This window comes from Scyliorhinus canicula, chromosome 21, assembly GCF_902713615.1.
Source record: "Scyliorhinus canicula chromosome 21, sScyCan1.1, whole genome shotgun sequence".
In the NCBI taxonomy this organism is placed as follows: Eukaryota; Metazoa; Chordata; class Chondrichthyes; order Carcharhiniformes; family Scyliorhinidae; genus Scyliorhinus; species Scyliorhinus canicula.
Genome location: NC_052166.1, coordinates 64192546 through 64206544, shown reverse-complemented (window position 1 = coordinate 64206544; position 13999 = coordinate 64192546). Strand labels below are relative to the sequence as shown.

At 51.0% G+C, this 13999-nt stretch overlaps 1 protein-coding gene across 2 annotated transcripts in view; it reads right to left on the bottom strand.

The window, feature by feature from the left end:
• LOC119955649 (collagen alpha-1(XXVII) chain B-like) overlaps nucleotides 1-13999 on the bottom strand; it is a 605839-nt gene that overhangs the window by 303430 nt on the left and 288410 nt on the right. For both annotated transcript variants that reach the window (XM_038782071.1, XM_038782070.1), the window contains exons 18-19: nucleotides 3608-3661; nucleotides 1943-1996 (exon numbers count right to left, since the gene is read on the bottom strand). In XM_038782071.1, coding sequence (XP_038637999.1) covers nucleotides 1943-1996; nucleotides 3608-3661 — 108 coding nt within the window. The remainder of the gene's footprint in view (nucleotides 1-1942; nucleotides 1997-3607; nucleotides 3662-13999) is intronic.

Genomic DNA, 13999 nt, shown 5'->3' with positions numbered 1-13999 from the left:
CCTGGGATGCAAGGGCAGCCAATATTGCACCCATCAATGGGACGGTGTATTGCGTGAGACACATGACAAATAACAGGCCTGACTCCACTTGGTTTGCATTCTCACGATGAATTGCACTTCCTATGACTAATAGACACAAATATAAAAATTTTGCAAGAGTGTTAAGGTACAGCGACAGTCGTGATGGAGTTAATTTGCTCACGTCAGCATCCCACAAACGCCAATGCGGTCAATAACCATTGCTGACGCTGTTTGTGCGCTGGCCTTAGCCCAGGAGAGCCTCCGTTTAACGTCCGCATCTCTGATGGTGCAGCACTTCCTCGGTCCCGCACTGAAATATCCACCGACACGATGTGCTGTAATCGCTGGAGTGGAACTCAACAGATGAGTGTGCTACAGTACGTTAGTAAGTGAAGTCGACATAGTTCCGGATGGCCAGAGGCTGCTTTGAGGGGGCGGGAGGGCTGACTGGTGGTGGTCACCACATCTCAGGTGAGGGGCAAGGTTGAGAAGGCAGGGTCTCCATGGATAACCTCAGCCAGTGTGGGGGATTGAACCCCTGCTACAACGATCCGTTTGAATGATCAAAGACAGCTTCTGGTAGTCGCCAATGTTGTATGTAGCCACCTGGGGTGGCCACGTCCCGATTCCAAAATGGACACTCGCAAGGAATGCAGGGAAAAACGGACAACACTAGAGAAAACAAGCAGGTACAAGGTTTCCTGTGTATTAAGATTTGCAGAACCCAGACAGAACTGAAACCAACAGCCATTAGCATAGTAATGAGCTATCTCCAGGGACAAAAAGAAACATTGAAACAATCGAGACCAGGACAGACTCCCCGGCGCCAGTGGGAGCTAAAACAAAGGCAGGCAAACGGTTACATAGAGCCCGCCCAACGATCAGGGAACACCTCCGGTATTGGAGAAAATCAATAGGAACGATTGGGACATGGTCCCATTAATTGGGACCAAGTCCGGGGTCTGCCCAGAAGGGCGCAAAACCCTTTGGGGTATAAAACAGAGTCCCCAAGGTCAGTTCGCTCTCTTGGCCTTGGCTCTCAGCGAGGAGAGACCTGGCTAGCAGCTGCACCAGAACAAGTAAGTCTAAGGTCAACACACGCTACGAGATAGACGCTCCTAGCTACTATTCCAGCTCGAAGCCAGCAGTATCAGAACCAGACAACGGCCATTGTTCCTCTGACTGGGTGGGCCACTCGAAGCTAAGTATAGGCTTTTAGTAGTAGTTGTAGTTTAGCGAATAGAGTTTGTGCATGAGTAATAATTGACTGTGTGTGTAAATAAATGTGTATTGGTTTCAAACTTACTAACTGGTGTATCGAGTTATTGATCAGTATTCGGTTTTGAACCCTGTGGTGGTATCAGAAAGATACCTGGCGACTCTTGAGCAAAGGTAATTAAAACAGAGCAAATTAAGGGAAAGCATAACGAGCAACATGTATTATATACTGCACGCGAGGGTATTACGGTAAGTCCCCTGTACTACAGGTACGGGGGTAGATCCCTGCCTGCTGGCTCCGGCCAGTAGGCGGAGTATAAATGTGTGGGCTCACCGAGCTGCAGCCATTTCAGTAACAGCTGCGGGAGGCTACACATCTCTGTGTAATAAAGCCTCGATTACACTCTACTCTCGTCTCGTCGTAATTGATAGTGCATCACAGCCTTGGATATGCACATTTGCCTTCAGTTTTTCCCATTTCAGCTCAAAGATTATTTCACTGATATTGACAATTATTTTATACTTTTTAATATTGCATATTTAATGTTCATACTATAGGAGTAAAAGGCTGATCAGCTCTAACATGCCGAAGGAAACATTTCCCGAGGAGAATGTTGAAAAAAAACCCAAAAATAAAGATCTGACTGCTGCTTGACATTCCGTGTTCAAACCTCAATGGTTAATGAGATAACGTCACACTCACCTCAAGGCCAGGACGTCCTGGTATTCCAATTGGACCTTTTTCGCCAATTTTCCCCTAAAAAACAACAGCACAAGTAACATATCAAGAAGCGTTGCAGTACGTTATACTCTAGCTGAGGCGTAACCAAGCATGTATGAAGGTGTGGCATAACTTGCTTGCTCTTGAACTTTTATGCTTTTATTTAGGAAGTCAGGCAACCCAGATGCTTCTTGAACAGTTTTATCAACATAAGCCTCGAGGGAGATAGGAACAGAAGCAGGCCATTCAGCCCCTCGAGCCTGTCAGTGATATCATGGCCCATCTGTGACCTAATTCCATGTACCTGCCTTCGGTCCCGTACCTTTGCTTCACAAACCTTTGTCTATATCAGATTTAAAATTAACAACTGGTCGAGCATCAATTGCCATTCAAGGGCAGTTAAGGATGGGCAGCAAATGCTGGGCTTGCCAATGGCAGCTTCATTGCATGAAAGAATACAGCCAATGGAAAAGGTTACTAATAATTCACCCACAATGCATGAGTTTTTGTACAAATTTAGGAAAACTTCAAATTGAAAGGTATTTCCTCAGAGTCAAACAAATACAGATGTTTGGATGCTGTGCTGTGCTATTTTTTAAGGATCCACCGATAAGAGGTAAAATCGATTGTAAGAACAGGCTTGTCCAAACCACATGTCAGAATCCGGCCCATCATGCCTCACTCTCCAGCACTCTCATGGCCCATCATGCCTCACTCGGAGGCAGCTTTTAAAAATACAAGCAAGTCAAGTGGAAGATTGCGCCATGCGCTCTTCCTCCAATAACGAGTCTATCAGCTGTGAATGCAGGAGAAGGACAGTCTCTAATTGGAGGAACAGCGGTCGGTGTGAAGGTGAGTGGCTTCATTCAGCCTGAGGCCTAGACACTGACAGCGGCAGAGCTGGGGAGGGCAGGAGAGAACTTTCAGGGAGGGAAAAGAGGGGAAGAGAGACTGACTGCCAGGGAGGGAGGGGAGAGACTGGCTGCTTGGCGATGGGTGGGGTGAGGAGGGAAGCGAGAGTGAGGGACTGGTTGCTAGGTGGTGTGGAGAGAAACAGATGGAGAGAGAGAGTCATTGGCTGCTGCCCCCTACATTGGTCAAGGTAGTGGAGCGGCTGCGGCAGCAACAGTGGGACCTGGGACAGCTGGAGTTTGAGACAGGGCGGGGAGAAACGGGTTCATCCAAAACTCTCCTCGGCGTTTTAATCTCCGAACCATCTGGGCCCGGTGGGCGTGAATGAGTGTGAGTGAGCGTGTGTTATAAGTGAGGGAGTAGGTGTGAAGCATCATGTGCGTAAGTGTCAAATGTGTGCGTGTGTGAGAGGGTTTGTGAGACTGGGAGTGAGCCGGACACACACACACGCACACACACACTCACCCTTTCGCACTTTAATGCTCATCTTTATGAATGACCTGTTTTTATCAATTTATTACTTTGACGTTGCTTTTTCTTTTGCTCAGCAAGTTTTATTTTTTACTTCATACCTCAACTTTTCTTTTGAAATTCGTTAATTAATTTGTGGCAAATCTTTTATCTTTGTAAAATTTCCTCATCAGCTGCTTGAGTGAGAAAATAATTGAAACGTGGCTCCTCTCGAGAAAAGGTTGGACAAGCCTGTGTAGGAACGAGAAATATTTGGATACTCACAGCTATCCCGGGCTTCCCCCTCATTCCAGGCATTCCCTGCAACCCTGGATTGCCCTGTGGTGACATAACAACACTTTTAAGCCAAGACAACAGCAAAATCCGCTAATATTGAGCAATATAATTAACATTAATTACTCACGCTATCAATCATAGCACTCCGCTCAATGGTCATTATATTCACAAATCAATTCGCAAGAGACAAGTGTGAACTTATGGCTGCCGTTTGCAAGCAGAAAGGATTTTGACTCAAATAATTTTATCTGAAAAGCGATCAGAGAACTGGAGGGCATATTTTTACAAAGACACAATCCTCAAACAAGGTTCAACGTTAGAAGCAGCGTCTTACCCAAAGACGAATGGGTATAGGGAGCAGGCTGGTATAAGGACCATTTCTGAGTCAGTGATACCTTTGGAAAGGAACCAGGATAACTGAGAATTATTCCATGGTTAATAAATTGGCTGAATTCACATAGCGGGGGAGGGGAGATATATTCATGGGTAGGTGGGGAGAGAGGGGGGGGTGAGTTTGCAGGGAAATGTCCATGAAAGTAGCGATTCATGAACACAGGATGGATCACGAAGGCACGATTGGCTAAATGGCCCTTTATTCCATTTACTGATGTGGAGCCAATTTAACCAGTTTCACCTGGGCCCCTGAATTCAAACAACCTTTGAACTACGACAGTACCAAAGCAAAATGCCGGGCATGCTGAAAATCTGAAATAAAACCAGAACGAAAAGCGCTGGAAGTGCTCAGCGTCGGTGGGGGAGAAGCAGAGGGCGGGATTTTCTGCCCGTTCACACTCGCCGATGGCATTCCCCTGCCACGCGGGGGTTCCGTGGCAGCGAGGGGTGCGCTAGCAGGGCCAGAATATCTGGCCAGAACCCCTGGCTAGCTGCCTCTTGCCGCTGCGGGAAACGCCGCAGTGGGAGGAAAATCACAGCCCTGGTAAAATGCAGTGAGCCATTCAAATGTAACTTAATAATAATCTAATAATCTTTATTGTTGTCACAAGTCGGCTCACATTAACACTGCAATGACGTTATTGTGAAAATCCCCCCGTCGCCACATTCCGAGTATATGGAGGGAGAATTTAGAATGTCCAATTCACCTAACAAGCACGTCTTTCGGGACGTATGGGTGGAAACCCACGCACACACGGGGAGCACGTGCAGACTCCACACAGACAGCGGCCCAAGCCGGGAATTGAACCTGGGACCCTGGCGCTGTGAAACAACAGCACTAACCACCGTGCTATCGTGCTGCCGCCCTTAGGTGGGGCTGGAAGGTTCCGCTGGTGGGAGGGATGGAGGGGGGATGGGGTGAGAGGGGGCCAATGGGGTAAAGTTTCCCCCCCCACCCCCAACCTCTCGGGTGGAGGTGACCGTTGTGCAGGACTGACGATCAGAACCCTGCTCGAAACTCCGCACATACAGCCTGAGCTGCTGAGCACTTCCAGCATTTCCAGTCCCCGCAAACACAGACACATCTCAACAGCATATTCTATTTGAGTTCTCTGGGAACATCTGTCCCCTACTCTTTGGAAATACAGCATGAGCTGTACTCGTGGAAACGCAAAAGTCAATGTGGAATTCTTCAGTTATGAAGTGACAGCAATATGGCAGTAACAGATTCCTTTAAGTAAACGGAGACTAGGCATACCATCACTTCATTATCTGGTGTTTACTGCAGCTGTATCTCACTTTAAACTAAACTGAATATATCCTGGTCCTGCAGAACACAAACATAATATGGTCAAGAGGTTCAGGGACTGCAACTGACACACTATCAATTCAGTAAAGTCGCCACCATCCCTGTTACCACACCTCAGGCTAGGGGCAAGGTTGAGAAGGCGGGGCCTTCATTAATAACCTCGGCCGGAAGCGGGAATTGAACCCACGCTGCTGGTCGCATTCTGCATCACAAACCAGCTGTCCAGCCAACTGAGCTAAACCAGCAACATGCAAAGGACTAAGTGTATCTGGCTGTTCAGGAGGAATTTCGGGGGTAGATCACCTGCCTCCCCTCTGAACCAGTGGCAAATTGACAGCTCCAGGGTCCCGGGTTCGATTCCCCACTGGGTCACTGTCTGTGCTGAGTTTGCACGTTCTCCCCGTGTCTGCGTGGGTTTCCTCCGGGTGCCCCGGTTTCCTCCCACAGTCCCGAAAATTCGGACATTCTGAATTCTCCGTGTACCCGAACAGGCGGCGGAATGTGGCGGCTAGGGGCTTGTCACAGTAACTTCATTGCCGGGTTAATGTAAGCCTACCTGTGACAATAAAGATTATTGTTATTTTAAACTTCAGCACTTCTGCAGAATTTCCCACACCAGGGATGTGTTTGGGATCTCCGGGTATGTCCCCTCCATCAACTTCTGTCCTTTAGCTGCATACAATCCCTTGGAACAGTGAGGTTAAAATGTGCCGTGAATGTCTTCTGCTAGCCCCCAGGAATGTCCCCCCCCCCCCAATGGACACCCATTCATTTTTATCCTATAATGCTTGCTTTCATAGGTTCATAGAATTTACAGTGCAGAAGGAGGCCATTCGGCCCATCGAGTCTGCACTAGCCCTTATAAAGAGCACCCTACTCAAGCCCACGTATCTACCCTATCCCTGTAACCCAGTAACCCCCACTTAATCTTTTTGGTCACTAAGGGCAATTTAGCATGGCCAATCCACCTAACCTGCAAATCTTTGGACTGTGGGAGGAAACCGGAGCACCCGGAGGAAACCCACGCAGACACGGGGCGGACATGCAGACTCCGCACAGACAGTGACCCAGCGGGATAATCGAACCTGGGACCCTGGCGCTGTGAAGCAACAGTGCTAACCGCTATGCTACCGTGCTTTACCTTGATGGAACACCCCTTGTATCATTTTAACATGAATCCCTCCTAAAACTGAACTTATCAGCTTCTTGCGACTTACTACTGTAATTAAAGACCAGCATGAAATTAAGCCACCTGTCATGATATGCAAACATGCAGCTAATCGACACATAGAATAGGACCCGACCAATAAGCAGTCAGGACACTCAGGGGTGGTATCTCACTATCAAAGGGATGAGGCTCTCAGACCCCACCTCTTTCCACAGACCAACATCTACAGAGTGAGACAGGGTGTATCCTCAGCATCACACCCCAGCACGTGGCTTAGAGCAAGGCTGGTTCAGTTAGACTGAGTTACTACATTTAGATTAGCAGAGAGTCGAACTCATTGAGAACTGTGCTAATAGTTCAATAAAACACATTGAACTCACTTCAAAGTCCGGAGCATCTTTTACTCAAAACTGCATCAAGTGGCAGCTTGCGTTATTCCAAATTACATCACACAACACCCACCGGTAAAGCACCGGTGGTAAATCCATCCAGGAAAAAGAAAAATGACAGCATATTTATAGCAAAATAGTTCATCTTGAAGAAATAATTTCCCCTCTGAGATCGGTTATGTCCACCGAATGCTTTAATATTTCCTGTGCCATCACATAATGCGAAGGAAACAATCCCTCACCAAATGACAACAGTCGAGGCTGATTTTTAGCTTTCTGGGAGCCAGGCACTGCTCGAAATCCCAATCTTTCCCCCCCAGCCGCACCGTGTGCATCTCGGGAACTGGCTGCCCAGACTAAGATCCAAATGCCAATCGACTCTCAGCTTGGATTCTGGAGCGGACTGGCTGGGGGCTGAAAGAGTTAGAACATAGAACATAGAACAGTACAGCACAGAACAGGCCCTTCGGCCCTCAATGTTGTGCCGAGCAATGATCACCCTACTCAAGCCCACGTATCCACCCTATACCAGTAACCCAACAACCCCCATTAACATTATTTTTTAGGACACTAAGGGCAATTTAGCCTGGCCAATCCACCTAACCCACACATCTTTGGACTGTGGGAGGAAACCGGAGCACCCGGAGGAAACCCACGCACACAGGGGGAGGACGTGCAGACTCCACACAGACAGTGACCCAAGCCGGGAATCGAACCTGGGACCCTGGAGCTGTGAAGCATTTATGCTAACCACCATCCTACCCTGCTGCCCGACAGGAGCACCCCTGTGACAAATGGATGATTCATGGAAACACGTCTGGCTTGCCAACGTTTTGCATCTCTTTTGAGTGCGAGCTGTGAGCCGAGCCTGACCTGACAACGTCGGGCTTTCTTGAAAAGAATAGAATTCATAGAATAATAATCCTGTAGCACTTGGATTGCACCCAAGTGTTCTGCAACTCAAATACTGGCCTGTCTGGCATTTATTCATGAGAATGGCTCTGTTAATGATAAATCTTGATGGGGGTTTTTTTTTTAATTCGAAGGTGTGAGTTACAACCATTAATGGGCGGTATTTTCCCCCAAATTGGCAAAATGACTTTTTTGGCGTGAGAATCGGCGTGATTCCCGCCAACCCCGGCAGCGTGATCTGGATCACGATCTTCCGGCACTTTGATGATTTTTCTTTGCCGGTGTGAAAAAATGTCGCCCCTGAGACGCAAAGAATCTGATTCACCCGCTGCACTTAAATGGCGCCACAGCACTTTATCTGATTCAAGTCAGGAGGCCGGCAGCCAGGAAACCAGCTCCTAGATTTACGGTGCGGGCCCCTCAGTAAATCTTGCCGGATGCCGTGGAGGAGAGGCGGGCTGCAATATACCCTCGTCCTGGCAGGTGGCCCTCCGGGTAGGTGACCGATCCCGCCTGGGAGACGGTGACAGCGCTGGCCAGTGCCAGCAGACTGACCAAGAGAATTGGGGCGCAATGCCGGAAAAAGAAGATGAATGACGGACTCCGATCAGCCAGGGTAAGTGCTCCCGGTCTCCTCTTGGAACGTCACCTCCCCCCCCCCCCCCCCCCCCCCCCCCCCCCCCACCCACTGAATGTCACTGGGAACCCAGATCCCACCACTTTGCAGGTCCCCCGCGCCCAATCTCTCGGCAGCATTCCCGCCCGGCACTCCCCATCCAAACCCCTCCTTGCCTAGACGCGGTGCCCACACATGCCAGTTGCCGGCGACCTCTGACCTGCCAGGTCAGAGTGTCCCCCATTTGCGTCCCTGTCGGAGAAGCTCGCCCACAACCTCTGAGAGGGAGAAGATGGGTGGTGGGATGCCCGAACTGAGGGTCCTGACTCCACACGAGGAGAGGACCATGGAGCTCGGAGGGGTGGGGGAAGGGGAGGGGGGGGGGGGGGGCAGGTACGGGCCCGAGCTGAGAACAAGGTGGACCTGCAAGAATAAAGTGAGGATCCATTGCACCTTCATCCAGATGATCAGTCTCAATAGAGTTCTGTGTCGTCCAATCGCTTGACCAGGCCATGAGGTGAAAGCATGACCCTTGCTTTGCAGGAACATCAACCGAAGGGCCTGGGCCGTCTACCACTGCCTCCCCTGAACAGCACCTCGGAGGAGGAAGCAGATGAAGCTATTACCTGCACCATCTAGAGACACACACCTCGGTGGATGAACGAAGCAGACAGGCTGGTCTGGGTCGCTATCTGGTGAACATCACACTGCTTCTGGTGCACATCAGGTGGAGGCAGGAAATTCCCAGGGTTTAGACATTCTGAAGTCTGCTGGACCCCAGGACTCAGCTGTGCCCCAGCCAGGCTCCGTGCCTCTGGGCACATTCATTCCTCAGCTGCCTGGCAGAGCTGGGAACACCAGGAGGGGTCGTCAGTGACATTGGGCAGCACGGTAGCATTGTGGGTAGCACAATTGCTTCACAGCTCCAGGGTCCCAGGTTCGATTCCCGGCTTGGGTCACTGTCTGTGCGGAGTCTGCACATCCTCCCCGTGTCTGCGTGGGTTTCCTCCGGGTGCTCCGGTTTCCTCCCACAGTCCAAAGATGTGCGGGTTAGGTGGATTGGCCATGCTAAATTGTCCTTAGTGACCAAAAATGCCCTTAGTGTTGGGTGGGGTTACTGGGTTAAGGGGATAGGGTGAAGGTGTTGACCTTGGGTAGGGTGCTCTTTCCAAGAGCCGGTGCAGACCCGATGGGCCGAATGGCCTCCTTCTGCACTGTAAATTCTATGATTCTATGAATTCTATGATTGCCTCTACTCCGAGGTCAAATGGAGATGTTGCCGGTGATGTTGGCATCCAGGCCAACGCCGCAAGGGTGGTGTTCGCAGTGGAAAGCCTGGTGCAAGACGCCAGATCCATGACTGGAGAACTCTGAGGCATGGCTCAGTCCCCGAGGACCATGGCTGACAGGTTCGACACCATGGTGCAGGCAATGCCGGCCTCCAGGACTGACAACGTCAGGTGTTGCTGAGCTTACTCCAGCTGCCCCTCCGTCCCATGGAGTAACCCAGAGACCCACGAGCACCCGGAGGGAGGAGGAAGCGAGGGAGCACATCTTGGTGCCTGCCACCCAGGAGACCCTGGAAGTGACCAGCCAATTGAATCGCTCCTTCCTGATACAGCGCAACTCAGAGGCAGTGGGCAGAACAGAGTGGCACCAGTGCCACCCAAATGTGGGCCAGGGGCCCTCCAGATCCTGGCCCGCCAAGGGCACCTCCGGCAACGGGGCAAGGAAGGCAGCAGGCTATCTCCACTTCTGGCCTGCATTCCGGGAGTACACCTAGATGGAGTGGGAGGTTTCACAAGGAATTGTCGAGGAACAGAGTGAGCACAGCTGCTTGTTGAGCTGTTGGACAACCTGCTGGTCCTATAGCGTGAAGTGGGAAATGATGAGGCAGCCCTGGTCCTCCGGCCCATTCAAAACCCTCACCCCCACCTGGCCTCCATCCTCCAGCTCCTCCCTCCTCCCCAACTCCGGTGGTCTCCAACCTGTTGAAGCACAACAGCACTTTAACATCTAAATGCAGCGCGAGATCTGCTCATAAAAATCTGACGTTACGAAAACTCCAAAAATGTGGGCTCTTCATAACACTCACCTATTCTTCGTGTTCCACCTATGCTTGCACACTATCTGTGAGTGCTGCACACTATCTGTGAGTGCTGCACACTATCTGTGAGTGCTTGCACACTATCTGTGAGTGCTGCACACTATCTGTGAGTGCTGCACACTATCTGTGAGTGCTGCACACTATCTGTGAGTGCTGCACACTATCTGTGAGTGCTGCACACTATCTGTGAGTGCTGCACACTATCTGTGAGTGCTTGCACACTATCTGTGAGTGCTGCACACTATCTGTGAGTGCTGCACACTGTCTGTGAGTGCTGCACACTGTCTGTGAGTGCTGCACACTGTCTGTGAGTGCTGCACACTGTCTGTGAGTGCTGCACACTATCTGTGAGTGCTGCACACTGTCTGTGAGTGCTGCACGCTATCTGTGAGTGCTGCACACTATCTGTGAGTGCTGCACACTGTCTGTGAGTGCTGCACGCTATCTGTGAGTGCTGCACGCTATCTGTGAGTGCTGCACACTATCTGTGAGTGCTGCACACTATCTGTGAGTGCTGCACACTGTCTGTGAGTGCTGCACACTGTCTGTGAGTGCTGCACACTGTCTGTGAGTGCTGCACGCTATCTGTGAGTGCTGCACGCTATCTGTGAGTGCTGCACACTATCTGTGAGTGCTGCACACTATCTGTGAGTGCTGCACACTATCTGTGAGTGCTGCACACTATCTGTGAGTGCTGCACGCTATCTGTGAGTGCTGCACACTGTGAGTGCTGCACACTATCTGTGAGTGCTGCACACTGTCTGTGAGTGCTGCACACTGTCTGTGAGTGCTGCACACTATCTGTGAGTGCTGCACACTATCTGTGAGTGCTGCACACTATCTGTGAGTGCTGCACACTGTCTGTGAGTGCTGCACACTATCTGTGAGTGCTGCACACTGTCTGTGAGTGCTGCACACTATCTGTGAGTGCTGTGACGTTTGGGTTGTGGTTTGAAATGGCCAGTTTCACACAGTCCCATCAGATGGGTATCTGTGAGACGGGTGCAATACTTTGACTTGATGATTGTCATCTGAGAAAAAGCCGTCTCACAGAGGCCTGTGGAACCAGAGTGGGCCTTCACCTTGAGCATGCAGGATATCAGAAGATATCAGCCTCTGTTTCCAAGTTCCCAGAAGTCTTTATCCCTTGACCTCAGTTCTGTTAGTTTGCATGGTGGTGATTTCTCTGTCAAGTCCACTGCTTTGTTCAAACTCCTGCTGAAACTGGGCTGTCGGTTCTCCAAAGTCCGCTTGAAGAAAAGGATTTGCGATAAGTGTGGTGAATGTAACTTAGTAATTCACACTGTATTTACCAATACCATTGTAAGCGCAGTGGCGTTATCCGACCACTAGGGGGAGTAGCTCTGGGAATGCTCAGGAGTTTGTACAGGGCTCCACCCTTGGCTCCGCCCATGACTCCTCCCCCTAGACTGTTGTATAAATAACCGTGTCCAGAGCCAGCCTGCAGTTTATCGAGAGTTCAACGGGTAACAGGCTGGCTCTGTAGTAAGTAGATTAAAACCACTGTTCATATCTTAAAGCACGTGTCTCGTGAATTGATGGTTCCATCATTAAGCATGGTGCTTTTTTCCACCTCACCCAACTCCTGAAATCGCCTGTTGAACTCCTGTTCCAATTTATTCAGGTGGTCACAGAATTCGTTTGGATGGAACCCTTTGACCTGTGGTTGGATTTTCTCCAGATTTGGGAAGCGCTCAGTAATTCTGTTCTTTAACTGGGGGGACACATTCACTGCGCTGATCGTGTGTGACAAGTATCTGATCCTCCTTTGCAGTTTGCGATTTAACGCGGTTCCCCGGGAAGGGGGAGGGGGGCTCTGTCCCCCCGGTGGGGTGGGGGGGGGGGGGGGGGGGGGGGGGGGGGGGGGGGTGGGGGGGGGGGGTGCCTCTGATGGGGTTTGGCCCGCGATCGGGGCCCACCAATCGACGGGCCGGCATCTCCCCCACCCTACTTTTTGCGCGGTCGACTTCTGAACCCCCACCCCATGTTGTGTTGGGGCCGGCGCGCTGAAGAAGTCCCCTGCGCATGCGCAGGTTGGCGTGGCGCCCATTTGGTGCCAGGAAGGGAAGCTGGAGCGGCGTGAACCACTCCAGCGCCGTGCTGGCCCCTGTGGGGGCCAGAATCGGTTGTCCCCCTGCCCGTTTCCCGCCGTCGAGAAACGCGATGGCGTTCACGACGGCGCGAACACTTAGTCTCCATTTTGGAGAATCGCGCCCCATATCCGTCTTGTCTGCTGATTGATCAAACTGCAGCGTGAAACATTCACATCCTGACATGTCTTGGGGTATTTGCTGAGACAGGTCCTCGGACAATAATTCCACCCTTCTGGCTCCTGTTAAAGGGCTAAGTGGCAATCTCTAGACGCCTCTTTGTCCCCCCCCCCCCCCCCCCCCCCCCCCCCCCCGCCTTTAGTCACCTGTTTTGAAAAGAGTGACTGCTGAGCTCTCAAAATTCCCTTTAACTCCACAACTTTCCACGTACAAATCACACTGGGACATTTTGTTGACATTTGTGCGTGCATTGTCTGGTGATGCTGTCCCAAGTTACCTTTTTTACTCGAGGCTACAATCTGCTGACAAATGAGACAAATGGTCTTGCTTTGACATTCCTAAAAATAAATTAGTTTTCCCATTCCTGGTGGAAATGGTGGGATTTTGCCCCCTTGGAGGTCCCTGGCTCCAACCAGCTTAGTCCACGTTTTGGCACCTGTGAGAATTTCACTGCCCGAGTCCCGCGGGTTTTTGGCGTTGTTCGGCAGGCAATGAGCTGATTGGCTCACCATTACCAGCATCCCGAGTCTCGTGCAGTTTGATGTGATTCGGCAGACATTGACAATCGATTGTTCGAGACCCGAGGATCAACCTGTCGATCTCAATCAGCTATTGGGAGAACTTTCCTCCCTCCTGGACTTCCTCCTCATTCGTGGAGACATTCCGCTCCTTCAGGTCTTCCGTAAGGTCATTGCCCCGCTACAGAACCAGGTTATGTCAGGCACAGTAGACCACCATGATGTGAGAGACTCCCTGGCGACTGTATTGGGCAGCACGGTAGCACAAGTGGTTAGCACTGTGGCTTCAAAGCGCCAGGGTCCCAGGTTCGATTCCTGGCTTGGGTCACTGTCTGTGTGGAGTCTGCACGTTCTCCCCGTGTGTGCGTGGGTTTCCTCCGGGTGCTCCGGTTTCCTCCCACAGTCCAAAGATGTGCAGGTTAGGTGGATTGGCCGTGCTAAATTGCCCTTAGTGTCCAAAAAGGTTAGGAGGAGTTATTGGATTACGGGGATAGGGTGGAAGTGAGGGCTTAAGTGGGTCAGTGCAGACTCGATGGGCCGAATGGCCTCCTTCTGCATTGTATGTTCTATGTGTTGGAGGGCCCCACCGAACCTGTCAAGGAAGCAGAAACGTATCTCCCCTACCCGGCGGGGCGGGGGGTCCCGGCGGGATGGAGTGGCGTGAACCACTCCGGCGT